We start from the raw sequence: 25,057 nt of genomic DNA on the forward strand, positions 1-25,057 counted from the left end.
ATAAATTTGAATGTGTTTTTTAGGCATGGCATGGTGATGATATTGTTGAACCTTTCCATATGATAATACATATGATTAAGATAACCTCCTACTCATACTGAATGCCATTTCCTTCATATTAATTTATTGTTTTAGATAAATAGTTATGTTTAATTTTATCTTTGTTTCTTTCCTTTTCACTAAATCTATTTTTATGGAAAATGGAGAGACATTTTGGTGGCTATGATGATAGTGATATTATCATTATGTTGAGTTTTTTCAATGATTGTATTTCAAGCACTTTTGAGCTACCCTCTACCTCTCTTCAAACCAGTTTGATAAAATGTTATTTAATTTGTTTTCTTATTTGTGTTTTTAAACAATTTTACTGTATTGTTTGTGGAGCAAGTATTTCTCTTAATTGAGTTTTAGTTGAGAAATGTTTTCTTTCACAGTATTTTAAATCAAAATGGTAAGTCTTGCTACTACAAAAAAATAGAAAGAAAAAGAAACAAGAAAGATTAAATGGATTTAATTGTGATCAAATTATCATTTCAATATATGTATTGTACACTGCCTGACTTGTTAAGATAGTTAGTGTTTGTTGGTGTTATTTAGTTAATTAAAAATCAGTTGTAGTTTGTTAATCAATTATAGGAGTTGTGCAATTAAACTTTATATATAGAGCTTTTTGTAGGCATTTTAATCATTTTTTTTTTATCAATTTAATGTGTTTTTATTCAATTTTATCTCATTCTCATGATCTTTTTACCTCCTATATGAGTTAGAAGTTTATAAGAAACTATATTTGATTGATAAAAGATAAAAATGTCTACAAAGTTGTCTTTGTTTATAGAGTCTAATTGCACCAACTAATTGAAAAACAAATTACAACGTTGGAAAATTCACCAAATATGAGTTTGAAACACAAATTGAGAAACAATATGACACCAAAAAAACTAAAAAAAAAAGCATTCAGAAAATCAAGTGACTAAAAAGAAATCAAGCCTAGACTTAAAAAATTGCTTTGGAGTATACATGCTTTGGAGCCCAATTCTATTTTGATTCATCCTTCTCCAATGTGTTGCTCCTGCCTTATCTTAACACGAAATGTCATGTGCCAAGGTCGACACCATCCGAGAATCAAGTATAGTAGACGAAGATGGCATCTGGAGCAAAAGAAAATTGACAGAAGCATGAATTGAAATAGAAAAGTAAAAGGCAAATATCCACCATAGAAACAAAGTTTTGCTGGAGGACTCTGCAGATCACTTAACCATGAATCACAGATGTGTCTTTGCCGGGTTCGAAGACTGCCTCAGGGCCGGGCCTGTTGCCCCTCAACCATGAAACAGAGAAAGTGAAAATAATCCTCTTGCAGAACTAAAGCAAACATCACATGGTAGATTTCTGATTAAGTGTATATATATATATATATATATATATATATATATATATATATATATATATATATATATATATATATATCGATACTCATTTCATTGAATTAGAAAGCAGTACAACATTACTTATTTATATAACAGGCTGCAGGAAAATCAAAAAATCTACATTAATAAAACAGAATTCACCAAGTAACAAATTAGTAAACTAAGCAAAGCACATGCACTTCCAGTTGAACCATTTAGTTTCTTAACAACAGTGCATCAAGCTGAATACACTTCTATTTCCACAAATGATCTTAGAAATTTAGTTCAGCTAATTCAATTGCTAGTTATGAGGGTGAACACCTGAAATTTCAATCAAGAAGAAGCACATTATTACCATTGTATTTTGCTTTTTAGGAATTTAAAATGCACAGTAAGATTAATAAAATCAAGTTATAACAACATATAATGAAAATGTTAGTTTATCTCATCGGTGAGAAAGGCCTTTTTGATTTTGCTAAGCTCTCTAGTGACATCTGCAATATTCATTCTTTCTTTTGGTGATTCGATAGAACAAATAATTCCAATCCTAAAAAGTGAAACTAAGCACTCTTCAATAGTTGGAATGAGATTCTGACGATTTCCATCATGTATTGCTACTTCTACATCTCTTGATACAAGATGTGGGTCTAAAATCTTGATAAGGTTATCAGGAAATGAAATTGCAACAAAATTATGCAGATTTTGACCATCTTCAAAAACTTCATCAGTAGGTCTTCTACCGGTAAGTATTTCCAACACGAGGATTCCAATTTTCCAAAGCTATACATGTCACCACATGTGGAAACTTCAGAACCCATTCCGTACTCTGAAACATTTAGAAAAACCTGTTAATACTATGTATGTCACTAGTAAATTATTGAGTCTGCACCAAAACATAGCAGAGAAACAATGTATGATTCAAGAATTTAGAACATACCTGGAGGAGCATACCCAACAGTTCCTTTTATTCCAATTGAACTAGTATCCTTCCGAGAGCTGCCGCCAATGGATAAGACAAGTCTTGCTATTCCAAAATCACTCACATGAGCAACCATATCATCATTAAGAAGGTCATTGTTTGGCTTTAGATCACAATGAAGGACCAATTGCTCACATTCTTGGTGGAGATAATGTAATGCATCAGCAACATCGATAATTACGTTTAATCTTTGACCAAGGCCCAATTTTGTTGGATGCTCTTCATTTAAAATCTCGGGATGCAACCATTGTTCTAAGCTTCCATTTTTCATGTAATAAAAAACTAAAGCTTTGAATTCTTGACCTTTGTAATCTGTACTAGAACAACAAGTTAAAATCTTAACTAAATTTCGGTGTCTAATATTTTTGAGTGCATTGGATCCAGATTTGCTGCAGTAAATATTAACACAGTTTCCCGCTGTTTCAAATCACAGCCACTGATTTCTGATCGGACAGCTGTGATCAATCTATCTGTATTCAATCCAAGCCACTGATTCAGATCGAACGGTCCTTGGCTGTTACAGCGTCCTGCTGTAACAGCAGGAAATCCGTTTCCCACATCTTGTATCAAGAGATGTAGAAGTAGCAATACAAGTTGGAAATAGTGAGAATCATATTCCAACTATTGAAGAGTGCTTAGTTTCACTTTTTAGGATTGGAATTATTTGTTCAATGAAATCACCGAAAGAAAGAATGAATATTACAGATGTCACTGAAGAGCTTAGCAAAATCAAAAGAGCCTTTTTCATTAGTGAGATAAACTGATATTTTGATATGCTTATTTGAATCAAAACAAACTTATTAATTATATGTCGTTATAGTTTGAATTTGCTAATCTTATTGTGCATTTCAAATTCCTAAACAGTAAAATAGAATGGTAATAATGTGCTTCTTCTTGATTGAAATTTCAGGTGTTCACACTCATAATTATAATTAAGGTTCCTCATTGATCCCTTAACAAAGTCTAAATAAGAAAATCATAGTAATAGTCATAATAAGGTTTACTAGAAAGTTTAAGCCTAAGAATTATAATAAGTTTTTTTGCATTATGGATATGTAGTCATATGATGAAACCTAAAAAACTATTTGACAATCCTATAAATAATATTTGAGCATTGAAAAATATGAACCAGATTACTTTTAAAAGAAATACATGTTCAACTTGGATTAGTCAATCTCTCTCAATCAGCAAATTGTTACCTCTAGATTAATCTAAGGGTTGAAAAATTAAAAGTTTGCATTAACATAACCATAAAATACTCAAACAAATCCTCTTTATTCAACCAAAATAGACTCAAAGGCGGTTGAGCCGTTTCTTCATCCTCTTCGATCAATTTTCTCATTCTCTTCGATCAATTTTTCCATGGAGGTGGCTTTGCAAATTCCATCAATTTTTACATCTCTTTGCTATTTTTTATTTTAAATCTTACCTATGACTCTTGGATGATGTTTTAGTGGTGTTGATTTAAAGCTTGTAACATTTTTTAAAGCTTGTAACATGGCTGTGTTATGATCAACTTGGTGTTGGAGGCTTTTGCTTACTTACCATTCTCTGCAGCCACATAGCGTGTATAATATACATAGGTATGTATATGAACAAGAAAAGACAAGAGGATGAATATCGAATCACCGGAGTCTGGATGAGTTGCAGACATGGACAACACATATTCTACGTATCGAGGAGATAGATGCGAACATAAGGGGCCAAAATTGTCACAGGTTGACTTGGGTAAAATTGACCTTTTGCAAAAAAGTTAAAAATAAGGGGCAAAAGAATGCTATTTTGAAAATTAACCGGACAAAATTATAAATTTTTAAAATATAGAAGACCAAAAGTGGAGTTTAATCAAAAAATCAACTCAGATAGCTTGCCCGCCCCACATAGCTTGGCTTTGTCTGCCAGTTTTCTACCCCAAAAGGCACGATGATATCAACTTGGAAGTTAAAGACGACCCGATACTGAAGACTCACAACTCACAAGTTCTCAAGTCTCGGATTATTTAATCATCAATTATCAAATAATCGATTATCCCAAAACTTTAAGGTGTTAGGATAGAGTCATATCAATGATTTTATAATATTTCTAACATCAATTCAAATTGTTGTTCCGCTGTTCCTTCATTGTCATCACCATTTTCTTTGTAACTCACCCCTATATATATTTAAAACAGCAATGTTATACTGGTATTTACTTTCTAAAAAAATTTGGTCCCATGTGCCATACTACTACTCTATATCAATTGACTTGACTTTTCAGTATAAATTTTTTTTTTTCTAATCTTACACTTTCTTAAATTAAGGGTATTTATTCATCAACTAATGAGAAGCAATATGAAAGTCCACATGTGCAAATTCAAAAGTTTGTTACAAATTTGTTGTGAGTACCATATGTAAATCCACTCGTGTGGTTTGTTCTTATGAAATAGTAGAGTAGGCCTCACTTTTTTTTGTGTGTGTTTTAATAAAAATTTGAATTTGCATTCTTTGGCACTAGCTCTTGCCACCAGTACTATTTAAATGCATGCCTGTATCCTCTATATTCCCACAAAGCTATCAAACACAAACAAAACTAAATAGCAAAAACATCTTTCTTCTAAGGCAAATGATATCTTTTTCTTTGTTGTCACCTACACTTGTTTTCATGTTTACCTTAAATTTAATGTGCTTTGACCCAAACAAAATGGTGGCAGTGTCTGCAATATTAGGAAACCAAAAAGATCATTTTGCATTGCTGAAATTCAAAGAATCAATTATATCCAATGATCCATATGGAACTCTTGAATCTTGGAATTCTTCCATCCATTTCTGTAAGTGGCGTGGAATCACATGCAACCTGATGCATCAAAGAGTTATAGGATTGAACCTAGAAGGACATGAGTTACATGGATCTTTATCTCCACACACATGTTGGTAATCTCACTTTACTGAAAAATCTCAACCTTCAAAATAACAGCTTCTATGGAGAAATCCCACAGGAGTTAGGTAAATTGCTAGAATTGAAACTACTTTATCTCACCAACAACTCTTTTGGAGGTGAAATTCCTACAAACTTGACATATTGCTCCAATCTGGAAGACTTAATTTTGGGAGGGAACAATCTAATGGGCAAAATACCAAATGAAATTTATTCTTTGAAAAAACTTAAAGTAATGGCGTTTCACAAAAACAAATTAACCGGAGGAATCCCTTCATTCATAGGGAATCTTTCAAGCTTAATGACTTTTTCGGTTTCTTATAACAACATAATATGTTCCAAGGAAATATTCCTCCAAGCATAGGAAACTGTCAAAAATTACAATATTTAGAACTTTCACATAATAAGCTTAGAGGAACCATACCTTCAGAGGTTTTCACTCTTTTTTCTTTATCAAACTTATTGAATTTGTCACATAACTCATTGAGTGGGAGCTTACCAAGAGAAGTGGGTTTGCTGAAAAACATTGATGTACTAGATATCTCCGAGAATCATCTCTCTGGCGATATTCCTACAACAATTGGTGAATGTATAAGCTTAGAATACCTTTATTTGCAAGGTAACTCCTTCAACGGAACAATACCATCCTCTTTTGCATCTCTCAAAGGTCTTAGATATTTAGACCTTTCAAGAAATCAATTGTCTGGATCAATTCCTGATGTTATGCAAAATATCACTCTTTTAGAACATTTGAATGTATCTTTTAACATGTTGGATGGTGAGGTACCAACAAATGGTGTCTTTGGAAATGTAAGCCAAGTAGAAATGATTGGAAACAATAAGCTTTGTGGAGGTATTTCATTGATGCATCTACCACCATGCCCTATCAAGGGTACGAAACACACAAAACATTATAAATTCAGGTTGATAGCAGTGACAGTTAGTGTGGTTTCTTTTATTCTCATACTTTCATTCATTATAACTATCTACTGGATGAGGAAAAGAAATCAAAAACGATCTTTTGATTCACCTACAATTGATCAACTAGCTAAGATTTCATACCAAGAATTGCATCAAGGAACTGACGGGTTCTCGCCTACAAACTTGATCGGATTAGGAAGTTTTGGTTCTGTCTACAAAGCAAATCTTGTGTCGGAAGATCATGTTGTTGCCGTAAAGGTCCTGAACCTCCAAAAAAAGGGAGCTCACAAGAGTTTCATTGTTGAATGTAATGGGAAACGGATTTCCTGCTGTTACAGCAGGACGCTGTAACAGCCAAGGACCGTTCGATCTGAATCAGTGGCTTGGATTGAATACAGATAGTGGCTTGGATTGAATACAGATAGATTGATCACAGCTGTCCGATCAGAAATCAGTGGCTGTGATTTGAAACAGCGGGAAACTGTGTTAATATTTACTGCAGCAAATCTGGATCCCAAGATGTGGATCTAAAATCTTCATAAGGTTATCAGGAAATGAAATTGCAACAAAGTTATGCAGATTTTGACCATCTTCAAAACTTCATCAATAAGTCTTCTACCGGTAAGTATTTCCAATACCAGAATTCTAAAACTATACATGTCACCACATGTGGAAACTTCAGAACCCATTTCGTACTCTAAAACATGGAGCAAAAGCTATTAATTATGTCACTAGTAAATTATTAAGTCTGCACCAAAACATAGGAGAATTAATAGAAACAATGTATGGTTCAAGAATTTAGAACATGCCGGGAGGAGCATAACCAACTGTCCCTTTTATTTCGATTGTACTTGTATCCACAGTATCCTTCTGAGAGCTGCCGCCAATTGCTAAGACAAGTCTTGCTATTCCAAAATCACTCACATGAGCAACCATGTCATTATCATTTATCAAGAAGAACATTGCTTGGCTTTAGATCACAATAAAGGACCAATTGCTTACATTCTATATGTAGACAATGTAATGCAGAAGCAACATCGATAATGATGTTTAATCTATCTGAGGTTCAAGATTGTTCGAGGCTCTGCATTTATTATCTCTGGATGCAACCATTGTTCTAAGCTCCCATTTTTCATGTAATCAAAAACTAAAGCTTTAAATTCTTGGCCTTTGTAATCTGTACGCAAACAACATGTTAAGATTGTTGGTGTAAGCCCTAGAGGCCAATTATTTATAATTGCATGATACTTGTATTGGATAATTTACTTATTAAATAAAGACTTTTCTTTATTATGTTTATGTGTTAAATAATAATAGAGTCCTTAGAATAGTAAGTTCATTGAATGGAACGTTAAGTGTGACTTAATCGTGAGAGTCCATTACACATAAGAACACTATTCTTAAAACATCCGTAGTCGAGCTTTAATGTGAATTGGGATAACATCAAAACATAGAGACTATTATGTTGGTAGACTGATGATCACATCTCACGGATCATAGATAAAGAGTTATCAAGTCTTCACATAGATATAAATATTAAGAGTAATATTTATATCGGATTGACCCACCATGAGAATACTACATAGTATGTTATGAAATGTCATAGGATATTCTCATAGTGATAAGTGGTGTATTCCACCCTTCGACCTGAAACCACTATGTTCCCTAGATGTAGGAGTGTAGTACTTTGTCGCCATTCAAAGTTATCCGTAACAGAATGACTATAAAGTTGGTTGATGGGTATTCCACGAATCATGCTAAGGGACATGAGTGACCTAGATGGAATTTACCCCTCCTACATAACAGGAGATATGTCTATGGGCCCAATATTGAATTTAACAAGGGTGACGTACTATGCCTTGTGTTCAATATAGACATAAGGGTAAAAGGGTAATTATACACATGAGTTTTATCACGGAAAGGTTTGTCAGATCACGTGACATTCTTATGACTTGGGTAGCAGTGATGTGTTGCTAGATACCGCTCACTGTTTATAATATTAAGAATAATATTATTGCCAACGTTATAAGAACCTACAGGGTCACACACATAAGGACAGTCGATATGGAAGAAATAAGTAAGACTTATTTTGAGGGTGCGATTAGTGAAAACAGTTTTGGGCTTAAGAAGACCAAACACCGTTTGGCCCAACTGACCACACAAGAAACTCTATAAATAAGAAGCTTGTGTAGTTCAGTGAGTGCTTGCTTTTTCACAATTCGTTTTTCAGAGAAACCTTAAAGCTCTGAAACCCTAACCACACTTCCTAAGCCTTCATCTTGTAGCAGCTAGCACTGAAAGTTGAAGACCTGTTCGTGTGGACTAGCTAGAGGTGCTGCCGTCGTGTGGTGCTTGTGATCAACGAATAGAAGCAAAGAGTTTGCTGTTTCAGTTCACCAAAAGGTATAACGTTTAACCCTGATCATGACCATTCGCAAGGATCCATTGAAGGAAAAATTTAAAATTCCGCTGCGTTTTTACACTCTGTTTTTAAACACGATTTTCCTTCAGTGGTATCAGAGCCACTTGTGAAACCATGAATCGGTTTGTTGTTTTATTACAGTTTTATTAATATGGTTTTGAATCGGTATTAATAATAATAATAACAAGGATTAATAAAATTTGATTGATCGGTTTTAAAATATATATGTGATATATATTTCTGATACGACGCATCGGTGTATGTGATACATTGATCGTGTCATTCATTCGAATGTTTGAGTGATTGGCGTTTAATTTGGATGATTGTGAGCGTGAGCTTCGGAACCGTTTATGGTGAAGCATCATATATCCGATCGTTCATTTAGAACTAGCAATCCTGAAACGTTTTGATGAATGGTGGTTGTATTAGGGTTTATAACAATACAAGTGTTGTGTTGTTATATAAACAGAACATATTGTTCATTGAAAGTTTTAAGTGATTGTCGTGAGCATGGATGATTGTGAGCGTGAGCTTCGGAACCGATAACTGGTGAAGCATCATATATCCAATCGTCTATGGTGAACAAAATCCTGAAACGTTTTGATGAATGATTACTGTATTAATTTTGTAACAATACAAGGGTTGTGTTGTTATAAAAACAGAGTACGGCTAGGGTTTATTTTATTCATACAGCGGAACCCCCGACTAACTCTACGTAAGGTGATCAATCATGGTATTTTATTAATTGGACTAATGTAATAATAATAAATTGTGTGTTTATTGTTATTAAAGTTGCATGATGAGTCCCCATGAGCTTAGCTCAATTGGTTGGGACATCAGCATTTTATATGCAGGAGCCAGGGTTCGAACCCTGGACACTCCACTTATCCATCTTTAAAGGTGGAATTTCAAGCCACTAGGCTACCTGACCAAAAAAAAAAAAAAAAGTTGCATGATGAATGGTTATGACCTTAGTTCTTCTTTTCGTTTTATTTGGGATTTTAAATACGGCCTGCGTGACGTGCCTCTCTTATATTCTCTTGATGTAATTTCTTTTCTCATCTCACTCCCTCGTATGAACACGAGTTTCTTGTAGTGATGTAATATAAGATTAGCAAATAGGACATGAAGGACAGCAATGAAGATCTATCTTGGAGAAGTATAGGTCGTTCTTAGATATAGCATAGGTTCTCTCATTGGCTTGAGGGAACAATCACGCTAGGGGCCATAACCATATCATTTTATTATATTATGTATGTTGATGCATGTTATGTATGGAGTGACGTCATTGTATGTAAGCCGTGGTAAGGTGAGATCAAATTAATTATAAAAGCCCTCAAAGGAATTAATATTAAGTTTTATCGCTTTCCAACGAATAGCGCCCTTCAAGATCAATATCGATCAATGTAGGTTTTGCCAACGCGAAGTGCATTGTCAATATTGATAAGTTGCGGTGAGGTAATTTATTTATCCGATCGCTATTTAATGGGTCTAACTTAACTAAAGAAAATATAATAAGATTATATGACTTTAGAAGCAAGTATTGGGTTATTCCATGTGATGGATTAGAATAAGCGTTATTCACCCAATAGAAAGGATATGAGAGTTGTATGAGATACAATTGGAAAGGAGTTTCCTACCTAAATAACTAAGTTTTGTGTAATCAGCCCAACGCTGACTTAAAACGAAGTGAAATATGGATCTCATTCTCACTAGAAAATCTTCCAACGGGATTTTCCGAATCAAATGTCGAGGGCCATTTGTTTTGAGTAAAATAGTGAGAGCACATGTTTAATTAAAGGCCTAATTAAATGTGTATTAAAATTGTTCAATACTTATATTTTCATTTTTACAATTGTAGATCACCATGTCAAACACCAATACTTCAAACAACATTTTGCGAAGCATTCTTGACAAAGAGAAATTGTCTGGGACAAATTTTCTTGATTGGCATCGTAACTTGAGGATAGTCCTCATGCACGAGAAAAAGCTGTATGCTATTGAGGAACCCCAACCTAATCCTGAGGATGAACCTGCGGCCAATGCTCCTAAGGCTCAAAGGGATGCTTATCAGAAGCGTCTTGATGATGCCATGGATGCAAAGTGCCTCATGCTGGCTACCATGACCTCCGAGCTTCAGAAGCAACATGAGGACATGAATGCGTTCGATATGATCGAACACTTGAAGACGCTCTACCAAGAGCAAGCCAGGATTGAGAGGTTTGAGGTTTCCAAAGCCCTGTTTTCAGCCAAGCTATCTGAGGGATCTCTAGTAAGTCCACATGTGCTCAAGATGATTGGGTACGTGGGGAACTTAGAAAAATTGGGATTTCCACTTGGAAATGAGCTTGCAACTGATCTGATCCTGCAATCGTTGCCGGAGAGTTTTAATCGTTTGTTCTGAACTTCACCATGTCGGACATGGAGAAGACTCTGCCACAACTGCTAGGCATGTTGAGGCAAGCTGAGCAGAACATGAAAACAAAAGGGAAGTCCAACCATGTTCTTATGATTGGCAATGGAAACAAAGGGAAAGGCAACAAAGGGAAGGGAGGCAAAGGGAAGGGCAAGGAAGTTGCCAAACCCAAACCTACCCCTAAAGCTTTGAAGCCCACTGGGGGAGTTGCAAAGGAGGGTAGGTGCTTCCACTGTAACAAGACTGGACATTGGAAGAGGAACTGCCCAAAATACCTGGAAGATAAAAAGAATGGAGTAGAGAGCTCCAATTCAGCAGGTATCTTTGTTATTGAAATTAATTTATCTACTTCTTCTACATGGGTATTAGATACCGGATGTGGTTCTCACATTTGTACTAATGTGCAGGGGCTGCAAAGGAGTAGAGGATTGGCTAAAGGTGAAGTCGACCTACGAGTGGGAAATGGAGCAAGAGTTGCCGCATTAGCTGTAGGAGTTTTTAATCTGACTTTACCTTCTGGTTTAATAATACAGTTAGAGAACTGTTTTTATGTACCTGCCATTAGCAGGAATATTATTTCTGTTTCTTGTTTGGATAAACTTGGCTTTTCATTTATAATAAAGAACAATTGTTGCTCCATTTATTTAAATGATATCTTTTATGCCACAGCACAAATGAGTAATGGATTATATATTCTTGATCTTGAAATGCCAATATATAACATTGATACAAAAAGGATTAAACCTAATGAGTTAAATCCTACATACCTTTGGCACTGTCGTTTAGGCCATATAAATGAGAAACGCATTTCCAAGCTCCATAAAGATGGGCTCTTGGATTCATTTGATTATGAATCTTTTGAAACATGCAGATCTTGCTTATTGGGAAAAATGACAAAGACCCCATTCACTGGTAAAGGTGAAAGGGCAAGTGATCTCTTGGCTCTCATACATACTGATGTATGTGGACCATTGAACACACATGCTAGAGGAGGTTTTCAATACTTCATCACATTTACTGATGACTACAGTAGATATGGATATGTGTATCTAATGAAGCATAAATCCGAATCCTTTGAAAAGTTCAAAGAATTTAAAAATGAAGTACAAAACCAACTAGGAAAGAAAATCAAAATCCTTCGATCAGATCGAGGAGGTGAGTATTTAAGCCTAGAGTTTGATGACCATCTAAAAGAGTGTGGGATCTTATCCCAACTCACTCCTCCTGGAACACCACAATGGAATGGTGTGTCTGAGAGAAGAAACCGAACCTTGTTGGACATGGTGCGGTCTATGATGAGTCACGCTGATCTTCCAAACTCCTTTTGGGGGCACGCCCTATTAACAGCAGCTTATACACTTAACCGTGTTCCTTCTAAAATGGTTGAAAAGACACCATATGAGATGTGGAGTGGCAAGAAACCACATATGTCTTACTTAAAGATTTGGGGTTGTGAAGTTTATGTAAAACGTCAAATTTCTACTAAACTTGAACCTAAATCTGACAAGTGCTTCTTTGTGGGATATCCAAAAGAGACAAAAGGATATCACTTCTACAATCCTTCTGAGGGCAAAGTGTTTGTCGCTCGAACATGAGTATTCCTAGAAAAGGACTTTGTTTCCAAAGGAATCAGTGGGAGGAAAGTAGATCTTGAAGAAATTCACGATCCACAAAGTAATGACACACCAATGGAGGAACAAGAGTGGGATGCACAAGATGTTGTGACAGAGAATCCTGCTCATATAACACAAGAACCACGTAGGTCCAACAGGATACGTCAAGAACCTGAAAGATATGGATATCTCATATCGGAACAAGGTGATGTATTACTCATGGATCAAGATGAGCCTGTGACTTACCAAGAGGCCATTACTGGCCCTGAATCTGAGAAGTGGCTTGAAGCCATGAAATCTGAAATGGATTCCATGTACACAAATCAAGTTTGGAACTTTGTGGAAGCTCCTGATGGGATTAAACCCATAGGATGCAAGTGGGTCTTCAAGAAGAAGACTGACATGGATGGAAAGGTACAGACCTACAAAGCGCGATTGGTTGCTAAAGGTTTCAAACAAATTCATGGGGTAGACTATAATGAAACATTTTCACCAGTTGCGATGATCAAATCCATTCGGATCTTACTTGCCATCGCTGCATACTATGATTATGAAATCTGGCAGATGGATGTAAAAACTGCCTTCCTTAATGGGAGTCTCCTTGAGGATGTGTATATGACACAACCTGAAGGCTTTTGCATTCCAGGACAAGCCAAAAAGATATGCAAATTACAGCGATCAATCTACGGATTGAAGCAAGCTTCCAGAAGTTGGAATCTTCGTTTTGATGAAACTGTAAAACAGTACGGATTCATTCAAAATGAAGATGAGCCTTGTGTTTACAAGAAGGTTAGTGGGAGCATAGTCGCATTCCTAGTATTATATGTAGATGACATATTACTAATAGGAAACGACATCCCTACCTTGCAACAAATTAAAACTTGGTTAGGGAATTGCTTTTCTATGAAAGATCTGGGTGAAGCAGCCTATATATTAGGAATAAGAATCTATAGAGATAGATCACAAAAACTGCTTGGCCTAAGCCAGAGTACATACATAGATAAAGTGTTAAGACGCTTTAATATGCATGATTCCAAGAAAGGATTCATTCCTATGCAACATGGCCTATGTCTTTCAAAGACACAGTCTCCTTCATCTAAGGAAGAAAGGGACCGCATGAGTAAGATCCCTTATGCATCGGCTATAGGATCTATCATGTATGCCATGATATGTACTCGACCAGATGTTTCATATGCCTTAAGCGCAACAAGCCGTTATCAGTCTGATCCTGGTGAGGCTCATTGGGTGGCTTTCAAGAACATCCTTAAATACTTAAGGAGGACTAAAGACTCATTCCTAATATATGGAGGCCAAGAAGAGCTAAATGTAATTGGTTACACTGATGCTAAATGGTGGCGCTGTGAGCTGGAAGAGTTCAAAGCAAGATACATTTGCTGATTCTACAACCGAAGCTGAGTACATCGCTGCATCAAATGCAGCAAAGGAAGCTGTTTGGATAAAGAAGTTCATTACTGAACTTGGCATATTCCCTAGCATTGTGGATCCCATTGAATTATTTTGTGACAACAATGGTGCAATCGCACAAGCTAAGGAACCTAGATCTCACCAAAAGTCCAAACACATACTCAGGCGCTATCATCTTATTCGAGAAATAATTGATAGAGGAGATGTGAAAATATGCAAAGTACCAACACTTGACAATGCTGCTGATCCACTTACAAAGCCTCTTGCTCAGCCGAAGCATGAGGGCCACACTAGGAGCATAGGTATTAGGAGTATGCCTGATTGGCTCTAGTGCTAGTGGGAGATTGTTGGTGTAAGCCCTAGAGGCCAATTATTTATAATTGCATGATACTTGTATTGGATAATTTACTTATTAAATAAAGGCTTTTCTTTATTATGTTTATGTGTTAAATAATAATAGAGTCCCTAGAATAGTAAGTTCATTGAATGGAACGTTAAGTGTGACTTAATCGTGAGAGTCCATTACACATAAGAACACTATTCTTAAAACATCCGTAGTCGAGCTTTAATGTGAATTGGGATAACATCAAAACATAGAGACTATTATGTTGGTAGACTGATGATCACATCTCACGGATCATAGATAAAGAGTTATCAAGTCTTCACATAGATATAAATATTAAGAGTAATATTTATATCGGATTGACCCACCATGAGAATACTACATAGTATGTTATGAAATGTCATAGGATATTCTCATAGTGATAAGTGGTGTATTCCACCCTTCGACCTGAAACCACTATGTTCCCTAGATGTATGAGTGTAGTACTTTGTCGCCATTCAAAGTTATCCGTAACAGGATGACTATAAAGTTGGTTGATGGGTATTCCACGAATCATGCTAAGGGACATGAGTGACCTAGATGGAATTTACCCCTCCTACATAACAGGAGATATGTCTATGGGCCCAATATTGAACTTAACAAGGGTGACGTACTATGCCTTGTGTTCAATATAGACATAAGGGTAAAAGGGTAATTATACACATGAGTTTTATCACGGAAAGGTTTGTCAGATCACGTGACATTCTTATGACTTGGGTAACAGTGATGTGTTGCTAGATACCGCTCACTGTTTATAATATTAAGAATAATATTATTGCCAACGTTATAAGAACCTACAGGGTCACACACATAAGGACAGTCGATATGGAAGAAATAAGTAAGACTTATTTTGAGGGTGCGATTAGTGAAAACGGTTTTGGGCTTAAGAAGACCAAACACCGTTTGGCCCAACTGACCACACAAGAAACTCTATAAATAAGAAGCTTGTGTAGTTCAGTGAGTGCTTGCTTTTTCACAATTCGTTTTTCAGAGAAACCTTAAAGCTCTGAAACCCTAACCGCACTTCCTAAGCCTTCATCTTGTAGCAGCTAGCACTGAAAGTTGAAGATCTGTTCGTGTGGACTAGCTAGAGGTGCTGCCGTCGTGTGGTGCTTGTGATCAACGAATAGAAGCAAAGAGTTTGCTGTTTCAGTTCACCAAAAGGTATAACGTTTAACCCTGATCATGACCATTCGCAAGGATCCATTGAAGGAAAAATTTAAAATTCCGCTGCGTTTTTACACTCTGTTTTTAAACACGATTTTCCTTCAAAGATATCAACTAAATTTCGGTGCCTAATATTTTTGAGTGCATTAAATTCAACAATGTGTTTCGTTGTTCACTATGCTGGTAGTATACCATGTTCACAAAATTTGTATCTAACTTATACCTTATCGATTTTAACCTTAACACTTGATATTTGTTGCAATGTTTGCACATCATTACATTGTGATTGCTTATGACGATAAACATTGAGCTTTACAAGATTTGAAAACAAGAGGATGATTGGTTTGGATAATCAAGAAGGAGGCATATATAGATTGCAACTTGATTCTTTGTTTCTTGATGGTCAAGTTAACTACAATTCTTCCTATTAATAATGTTGAGACTCAACACCATGTCATTCCTAATTCTTATATTTGACATTTTAGATTAGGCCATGTATCAAACCCTAAAATTAGTCGTATGATTCAACATTACACTTCAATTTATATTGATTTTTTTTTACGGCACTTCAATTTATATTGATAATAAAGTTGTTTGTTGCATATATTTTGCAAAACAAAGAAAATTATCCTTTAACATTAGCTGTTCTATTGCTCAGTTACATTTTGATATACGTCTTTGAAGCACTAAGAGCAAGCACATCAATCTCTTTTGTGAGTGTCGTCACATTGACCAATGATATTGTGTCAAGGAAGTACATATAATTCATAATAAGCACTGGTGTGCTACTCACTCAACTTCTCCGCAAAGCCACTTGCTTTCTTTAACGATGTATATTGTGAGATTAGTGAAATCCATTTTTGATGGTTGTATATATTTTTTAAAAATATAGTTGAATTATTTATTTAACTAATTAAAAAGTATAAAATAATATAAAAATTAGTTGGTGTTACGAATGTGTACGCTAGGGTCATAAAAAATCTAATTATATAAAAGGGGGATGGGGTGTGAAACTAAACTTCCCGGAATATTTTGTTTTCAACTCCATTCATGCGCAAACAATAGCCCAATATTTTCGGGTTAAGGCCCATTAAAACCCTAAAGCTGCACGTATAAAAACGAATCTCATCTTTGAAATAAACCAGAAACAAGTAGTATCGATGGATTCATAGCCACAATATGTTTTTCTTTTTCCCAAAACCTTAGTTTGAATCGTTTGTATCTATTTTCGTTTTTGTTAATTTAACATGTCTTTGTCTATGTTCTTGTTTTATGTATGTATTTGATCAATTTTTTATGAACAAAAACCCTAATTTTGTAGTTTTCCTTATTATGATGATCTCTTGTTAACGATTCCGACGTTCTATGAGGATATCGAGGCATATTATCTGATCGGAAGGAAACTCTGGGGTTTTTTTTCTTGTTAATTTTGTTTTTATTTTTTTAAATTTTTTTTAGTTATGGCATTGTGATGATATTTGTTGAACCTTTCCATATGATAATTCATATGATTAAAATATCCTCCTACTCATTCTGAATGCCATTTTTTTTTCATATTAATTTATAGTTTTAGTTAAAATAGTTCAGTTTAATTTTATCTTTATGTTGTTTTTGCATAAATTAATGGATGAATGTTTGATTGATTGATTGATAAAATTGTCTGCTTTAGTTGCTTTGCTTCTTATTGTGTATTGGGGGCTGGTGCTGTTTTTTTTATCCAGGATTGGTGTGCTGATCTTTTTTCTTGATTGTTTTTCTGATAATGATAATATATTTTCTCAACACAGTGGTGTAATGTTTGTGGCATGATTTAAATATTAGTCATATATGTATATATTGATTAAATTTTGTTGGTTGACTTAATTGTATTTTTGTTGTTATTTTCATCATTGTGTAGGAGTAGGACTGTTCTTCTAAAGTTTACATTGACTTTAACTTAAGTGTAAACCTGAAACTGGTGAGGTTGTTGGTTTTTTTGAAAGTATTCAGCTATCTGAGGGTGCTAAAGCGCTTATTGATGTAAAGATTCATGGTGTTTGGTATGCTCAGCTAGAGTAATAGACCATTTTGTTGCGTTGTTGCTAATGGTTTAGACTTTGTTAGCAAAATCTGGTGATATCAATTGGTTAAGAGCATTGGTATTGGTATCATCTGTGTATGTTATAATGACTTTGATTCAATGATGTTACTAATAGATACTATAATACCTCTATATTTTATAGTGCAACGGTGACTCCTCTCTTAGTTATGCCAGGATGTGAACCCCTGTTTAGAGAAGTTACCATAGTGATTGGGAATAGTCAGTCGTTAAGTGGTGTGATAGCAGTTTTGTAGTGTTTTTAAGCCGCCATTGTCTTTTGTTTGGAAATTATTTCATTATGTTGGTGTTATTGATCCTCTTTGTACCCCCGTTGGGTGTTCTAATTTATCAAAATTAGGTGATAATGTCCATTGTTTTGCCAAGTAAATTGAAACAACATATAATCCTAAATTATGGCATATAACCTACTACGGATAGACAAGTAAATTGAAACAGAAAGGATTACTACTTTTTTTTTGACAGCAGAAAGGGTTACTACTTGTTAGGGCTATATAGTTCTAATAAAGAAGCTCGATTTGGTATTTAAAATGTGAGACTGTTTTTTGAATTGTCGAGACTTTTGAATTGTCTTAACAAAAAGTTCAGTCTTTTGAATTGACAATCCACATAAATTCGAGAGATGGCCATTCGAAATTTACTTAGTTTGAGTAATACGCCATAAAATATCTATTTAAGAGTGCAAGTGGTTGAAGGATGTTTGTGAGTTGGTGAGGGGGATTAGATTGAAGGGGCGGTGAGAAAGATTATCGATAATGGTAAATGCACTCGATTTTGGATTGATAAATGAATTGACGATTTGCTGCTTTGTGAAGTTTTTTCGATACTTTTTTTCAGTTACTCTTAAATCAGAATGTCTTGTTTCGAAAATGGGGAGTTTAATGAGTAGTGGGTTTGGAAGTTTTTTTGGCGGAGAGCCTTTTTTGTGTAGAAAGAGGAATTTAGAGATAATTTGATGAATCTACTTCGATCTCTAAAGTTGGGAATGGTGGAAGTTGGGTAGCCTTTTACAATTGATGTGGGTGGTTCTTTTTCGGTAAAACCGTCATATTCTTTCTTTTTAAGGTTGAGCACTCTTCCCTCAGAGTGGGAGGGGATAAGAGAAAATGGTTGGCTAGATTGTGGAGGAGTTATGCACCATCCAAGGTAACATTTTCTTGGCAATTTCTTCGGGTTCGCCTACTGACTATGCGGAATTTGATTGTACAAGTGATTTTTGGGGAGAATTTAGATCAAGTGTATGGTTGGTGTCAGAAAGAGTTCAAAACTAAGATCATCATTTTGCTAAATGCACTTTTTTTGTGTCCATTTGGTATCATATTTTTTATTGGTTCAATGTGATTTTTATTTTCTTGGAGGATTTGTTAGTGCTTCTCCAAAGTTTTTGCTCACTTAATAAAACAAAAAAAAAAGGGTGGGAAAGAGTTTTTGCTTTTTTGGCACGCAATTCTTCTATAGACGATATGGAAGATGAAATGATACAATTTTTGTCCCTAAGCAAACTTCGGTGTTGGAAGTGATGGACTTCATTAAGTGTCAGTGTCTTTCTTGGAAGTGACTCTTAGCAAAGAAGATGAACACTCATTGTACGTTTTATGAGTGGTGCTCGAATTCGACGAATTCTATACTTTTTTTTTTTTGGCGAAATAAATTGTATACTTAAATAATTTTAGTTTTGTGATAGGGTGATCAGAGTATTGCCTATACTTTAATTTCATCCGTCACATTTATAAACAAATTTCACATTTCTATATTTATTGCATTACTAATGTATATGTAATTTGCTTATAAAATATCACGGATGAAGTATCATTTTTAATAATCTCCGTGAGCTTAACTTAGTTGGTAAAGACATCGTATTATATGTGCATGCAGAAGTCCGAGTTTGAACCCTTGACACTTCACTTATTCACCTTTAACGTGAATTTTCTAATATTTTTAATAGGAAAAGATATAGTGTCACTTGTAATCTATTTCATTTATTTTTTATTAATGAAATATTTTGCCATTATGAAAAAAAATCCGAATAGAATCCGTGTAAGTGTTTGTTAGCCACCGCACCGACGGAACAGATTCTTTGATCCCTGCCTCTGTCACTGTATGTACCTTTCATATTCCTCTCCTATACTAGTAGTTATTATAGTATAAACTTATTTTTATGATTTTGTTTCCTATTCCTTCACCTTTCACTTTCCATTCTTTATATCCTTCATTCATTCATACCATTTAATTATTCTCCTTTTGTTTTTTCCTTCTCTTTTCCCCCACAATTATTTCCCCTTTCCATTCATTCATTCATTTTCATTGATACTACTACAAGAAACACAAAAAAAAAAAAAAAAAAACCGGCCATGTTCGACAACATAATAATAGTAATAATAATAATAACATAGTAAGTAATAAAAGGATAAAATCAAATCAAAACAGAACATATTATTATGTTATGGTATTATGATGGATGAATTGCCAGGAGCGTTTGGTACTAGCGCCAGCTTAACTCTTCGTTTGGGTCAAACTGTTTTCTCATCTGCTTCTCTTTGCTTTATCTGCTTGGATGTTGGTTTCTATTCCTACACTTCTTTCTCGTATGATCCCTCCCTCAATCTTTGTTGACTTTTATTTTGTTATAAATAATTGCTGCTATGAGTAATAATAGTGATCATGCTTTTCAATTTAATCTTTCATCAATTCTCAACATAGTTTTTAGAAACTAGAATTGATTTTGCATAGGGAGGGACACCAGTGATGATGATGATGATTTTATGTTATAAGTAGATTTTATTCATTTTCATTTGGACACATGTCTCTCTTTTTCTCCTTGCCTAGGGATATGTGCCTTCTTATTTTCTCCTTTCTTTGGGCCATGTTTAGCCTTTTAATAGCTATGACTAAACTTTGAAGCTTCAACAAAATCACGGTGCCTTCATGTTTAATTTAGATTCTCTGCTTCATTTTCAAAGTGGAATTGTGGGTATGATTGCAAATGGAAGGATATCAAGTTTTTTTCCTTCTTTTACTGCATAGCTATAATCTTATTCTTACATGATATTTGGATGTTATAAGAGAATACAAGTCTTTTTCTGCATAGTTAGAATCGTATTCTTTGCAAATTCTTAGTTTATAATCTGCCGTTGGCTTGTGAATCGTATTCCACAGGTTTTTGGTAACAGTGATGGGTTTGGCAATTCCATGGAGCATAACATTGTTCATGGTAGACGCTTACTCTGTCTTCATACGTTGTATGCCGGTCCAAAAAAGACTTATAATGATAATCCTTTTGGGAGACATGGTAACTACATTTTCAATTTTAATGCCAAAGTAGGCCTCATTGTTGCCATATACTTTCTCTAGTCTCGTATATAAGCAAAGATTTCATTTTCAAGTTTATTGAATAACTGATGTATCTTTTCAGGTTCATTGAATAACTGGTATATCTTTTTCTATGATTAACAGGTTATGTCATATCTATCATTAGCTGCAGCATGTTCAGCAGCAAGTGTAACAGATATTCTACATCAAGCTGGTGAATCACACTGTCCTGCAAAGTCATGTGGTAGATATCAATTGTCTGCTGCTATGGCATTCTTGTCTTGGTTTCTTTCATCAGCTTCATGGCTTTTTAATTTTTGGCTTTTACCTTCTCTGTAAAAATATTGTCTTGCTCCTTTGTTCATACATATACATGAATGATAAGGGTGCAAATGACAAAGTCATTTCCTCTTAGGCATACATTTTTTGAGGAATAGAAATACGTTACCATTACTGCTCAAAAGGACGTCTCTATAGAGGATATCGTCAATAGAGTGAAAATTCATACTTGATGGTGTTAAGACAAAATTTAAGATTTTTGATTCTGAATTTAATCGTTGTGATCTAATCCATTAGAATGCCAATGATGATACATTTTGTGCTTAGATATTATTAATGCATTTTTAGCTTCTAAAATAAAATAAATAAAATAAAATCATAACTCAATATATTATCAATCAAGTTCTATTTCTTCTGTTGAAGGAATCAATCAAGTAATATAATAATTGTTATATATTATAATTTCAAAACATTTTAAAGAGTTGAATCAAGAGTTTGTCGTCATGGCTACAATTTGGTTGTATCTATATTTTTTTTCTTCAATATTTTATAAATAATTTTAAGATATAGTGACTAGTGAAACTAGTTGACACTTATCCTACATGTTATTTAAACTATCGAATCAATACCAATATGCATAACTTACATAATCTAGCCATACCTAACTTCTTAGTATCATTTTCTTTCTTGAGGGTTCTTGTATTTCGAAGTTTGGTCGGAAGGTAAGTAATGTCTGACTAAGAATTATTTCACTCAAGAATCGAACTTAGATTCTCCTGAACAAATCGTTATAGCGCATAAAAATTGAGGTGTTTTTTAATGTACTCCATTTTGAAACTAAAACCAGCAAGAGCTACTTCCTGTGTGTTTTGCATTGCTTCCATACACACACAAACACAAATCAGCAAAACCATTTTGCAAGAGTTGAAATCCCCAATTCATCAAACCCTTCACTGTCTTGTGGACCAATGTTTCTCCCTAAGACAGCTCAAACTTGTCCATGCACAAATCATCCTCCATGGACTCACCACTCAAGTTCTAACATTAGGTAAATTAGTCTCCTCTAGTGTTCAACTCGGAGATCTTCGTTACGCACACCAACTGTTTGATCAAATTCCTCAACCAAATAAATTCATGTATAACCATTTAATAAAGGGTTATTCTAATTCTAATGACCCAACTATGTCTTTGTTACTCTACCGCCAAATGCTGTGTGCTGGTCTTTTACCAAACCAGTTCACTATCCCTTTTGTTCTTAAAGCTTGTGCTGCTAAATCATGTTATTGGGTAGGTGTTAGTGTTCATGCTCAGTCTTTTAAGCTTGGAATGGGGTCTCATGCTTGTGTTCAAAATGCAATCTTGACTGTTTATGTTGCTTGTGGTTTGATATTAAGTGCGAGGAAAGTGTTTGATGATATTTCTGAAAGGACATTGGTTTCATGGAATTCAATGATTGCGGGGTATTCTAAAATGGGTTGGTCCGAAGAAGTCGTTTTTTTGTTTCGGGAAATGCAACAACTTGGTTTGGAGCCTGATGTGTTTACCTTGGTTGGCTTGCTTTCTGTTTCGTCAAAACATGGTAATTTGGAGTTGGGAAGGTTTGTGCACCTTTATATCGTTGTCACAGGAATTGAAATTGATTCGATTGTCACCAATGCCCTTGTTGATATGTATGCCAAGTGCGGGCATTTGAAATATGCTAGAAGAGTTTTTGATCAAATGCTTGATAAGGATGTGGTTTCTTGGACATGTATGATTAATGCTTATGCTAATCATGGACTTATTGATTGTGCTTTGGAATTTTTTTACCAGATGCCGGGGAAGAATGTGGTTTCCTGGAATTCAATAATTTGGTGTCATGTTCAAGAAGGACTTTACACGGAAGCTGTTGAGCTGTTCTACAAAATGTGTGTTTCAGGTGTGATGCCTAATGATGCTACCCTTGTTGCCATTCTTTCATCCTGCAGTCACATGGGTGATCTAGCATTGGGAAAACAATTTCACAATTACATTTGTGATAATAACATTACACCAAGTGTGATGCTTTGCAACGCTATAATAGATATGTATGCAAAATGTGGTGCCCTTCAGATTGCCATGGACGTCTTCTTTGGGATGCCTGAGAAGAATGTGGTGTCATGGAACGTTATTATCGGGGCACTAGCTCTGCATGGCTATGGAAAAGAAGCTATTGAGATGTTTGAGAAGATGCAGGCAAGTGGAGTTTGTCCTGATGCGATTACCTTTACCGGGTTGCTTTCTGCTTGTAGTCACAGTGGGCTTGTGGACATGGGGCAACATTATTTTGGCATGATGGTTTCGACTTTCAGGATTTCTCCTGATGTTGAACATTACTCATGCATGGTCGATCTTTTAGGGCGTCGTGGATTGTTAGGAGAAGCTATTTCGTTGATACAAAAGATGCCTATTAAACCAGATGTTGTTGTCTGGAGTGCTTTACTTGGTGCTTGTAGAATCTACGGGAATCTAACAATTGGTAAGCAAATCATGAAACAGTTATTGGAGTTGGGAAGATACGATTCAGGGCTTTACGTACTTTTGTCAAATATGTATTCAGAATCTCAAAGATGGGATGACATGAAAAATATTAGGAAAATATTGGATAAAAATGGGATAAAAAAGTGCAGGGCAATTAGCTTCATTGAAATTGATGGCTGTTGTTATCAATTTATGGTGGATGACAAAAGGAATGGAGCTTCAACCAATATATACTCTATGCTGGATCAATTAATGGATCATCTAAAGTCTGTAGGGTATCCATGTAAACATTCGGATATAGAGGGGATATACTGCTCTTATATTTAATTCAGCATCATGTTTTATTGATGGAAAGGCATAGATTTATCAAATGGAATTATCATTTCATTCATACTCCAAAGCTTTTCGAAGTCTTAATTGTTATACATGAAAGCAAAGTTGATTTAAATGACATAAAAAGCAATGCTAAAGAGCATGAATGCTTGTTTCCACAAAATGTACAATGACTGATATGTCTTGAATTTTAAGAATCGAGAAATGGTTGTGTATGTTTGCTTCCACGATGAATATCCCACAGATGCGCGGTGAATAAGAAATTTCAAGAGGTAGCTTCGACTTGGTCATGCGGTGACTTGACGAACAAACGTGGTTCCAAACATAAGCGTTATCTTCCGTGGTTCATAGAAATCATGCAGGATGTGCATATAAAGTAGTCAATCAGAGTCATTCATTCATTCATTCATGAATACTTTTCAAAACACAAGTATTTCTCCAGCTCCACAGACAACCTTAACTTTTTCGTGTAAATAAACCAATATTAAAATTTTCTCTAGGTTCTTCTAGATTCATTAGCTGACATTATTGAAATGATCATTGACATTGAAAATGAGGCTACTACTAACATGCACCAGTGAGGCATGCGGTACATAGTACATAAATAATTTTGGCATTTGAATTTATTTATCCACACATTTATACGGTGAACTCTCAACTTATTATTTTTTTATCTTACTTCCACTCTTTCGGTCAAAAAAAAATAATCTTACTTCCACTCAGCTTCTCGGCCGAAACTCCTCCATCAGGACACTACCTATTATCGGGACTCTTCTACCAAACAAAGAAAATTATAAATTCACATTTTCTCCCCATCAATAAATGAGAAATTGTATTTTTATTTTTATTTAAGAAAAAACATGTGAGTGTGTTAGCATATGAGTGTGTTGATATA

At 34.9% G+C, this 25,057-nt stretch overlaps 4 protein-coding genes and 1 non-coding gene across 5 annotated transcripts; 4 read left to right on the forward strand and 1 right to left on the reverse strand.

Annotated features, from left to right (window-relative positions):
- Positions 1-25: 25 nt before the first annotated feature.
- On the forward strand, positions 26-101 carry LOC123912015. Its single transcript, XR_006810868.1, has one exon. It is a non-coding gene; the product is annotated as a small nucleolar RNA Z105 (small nucleolar RNA).
- Positions 102-810: 709 nt separating this feature from the next.
- Positions 811-2,939, reverse strand: LOC123911444 (probable LRR receptor-like serine/threonine-protein kinase At3g47570). Its single transcript, XM_045962858.1, has 2 exons — positions 2,344-2,939; positions 811-2,232 (listed from the first exon to the last, which is right to left on the reverse strand). Exons 1-2 carry the CDS (start codon positions 2,654-2,656, stop codon positions 2,054-2,056), a joined length of 492 nt encoding a protein of 163 aa, XP_045818814.1. The 5' UTR covers positions 2,657-2,939; the 3' UTR covers positions 811-2,053.
- A 2,005-nt stretch (positions 2,940-4,944) lies between these two features.
- Positions 4,945-6,570, forward strand: LOC123904155 (probable LRR receptor-like serine/threonine-protein kinase At3g47570). The gene has a single exon (XM_045953847.1). The coding sequence runs from the start codon at positions 5,632-5,634 to the stop codon at positions 6,568-6,570; it is 939 nt and encodes a 312-aa protein (XP_045809803.1). The 5' UTR covers positions 4,945-5,631.
- A 10,222-nt stretch (positions 6,571-16,792) lies between these two features.
- Positions 16,793-21,605, forward strand: LOC123909538 (CASP-like protein ARALYDRAFT_485429). The gene is made up of 3 exons (XM_045960384.1): positions 16,793-20,327; positions 20,899-21,031; positions 21,196-21,605. The coding sequence occupies exons 1-3, from the start codon at positions 20,194-20,196 to the stop codon at positions 21,388-21,390; spliced, it is 462 nt and encodes a 153-aa protein (XP_045816340.1). The 5' UTR covers positions 16,793-20,193; the 3' UTR covers positions 21,391-21,605.
- A 271-nt stretch (positions 21,606-21,876) lies between these two features.
- On the forward strand, positions 21,877-24,315 carry LOC123909537 (pentatricopeptide repeat-containing protein At2g22410, mitochondrial-like). Its single transcript, XM_045960383.1, has one exon. The coding sequence runs from the start codon at positions 22,150-22,152 to the stop codon at positions 24,154-24,156; it is 2,007 nt and encodes a 668-aa protein (XP_045816339.1). The 5' UTR covers positions 21,877-22,149; the 3' UTR covers positions 24,157-24,315.
- The last annotated feature ends 742 nt before the right edge of the window (positions 24,316-25,057 follow it).

This window comes from Trifolium pratense, linkage group LG2 (genome assembly GCF_020283565.1).
Source record: "Trifolium pratense cultivar HEN17-A07 linkage group LG2, ARS_RC_1.1, whole genome shotgun sequence".
NCBI classification, from domain to species: Eukaryota; Viridiplantae; Streptophyta; class Magnoliopsida; order Fabales; family Fabaceae; genus Trifolium; species Trifolium pratense.

Bases quoted from the DNA above. Each gene is read 5' to 3' on its own strand.
- LOC123911444 (XM_045962858.1), bottom strand. From the start codon at position 2,656: ATGAAAAATGGAAGCTTAGAACAATGGTTGCATCCCGAGATTTTAAAT. The intron at 2,233-2,343 runs GTATGTTCTAAA...TAAATGTTTCAG, and splicing joins TGTTGGGTATGCTCCTCCAG to AGTACGGAATGGGTTCTGAA.
- LOC123904155 (XM_045953847.1), top strand. From the start codon at position 5,632: ATGTTCCAAGGAAATATTCCTCCAAGCATAGGAAACTGTCAAAAATTA.
- LOC123909538 (XM_045960384.1), top strand. From the start codon at position 20,194: ATGATGGATGAATTGCCAGGAGCGTTTGGTACTAGCGCCAGCTTAACT. The intron at 20,328-20,898 runs GTATGATCCCTC...CGTATTCCACAG, and splicing joins TATTCCTACACTTCTTTCTC to GTTTTTGGTAACAGTGATGG. The intron at 21,032-21,195 runs GTAACTACATTT...TATGATTAACAG, and splicing joins TAATCCTTTTGGGAGACATG to GTTATGTCATATCTATCATT.
- LOC123909537 (XM_045960383.1), top strand. From the start codon at position 22,150: ATGTACTCCATTTTGAAACTAAAACCAGCAAGAGCTACTTCCTGTGTG.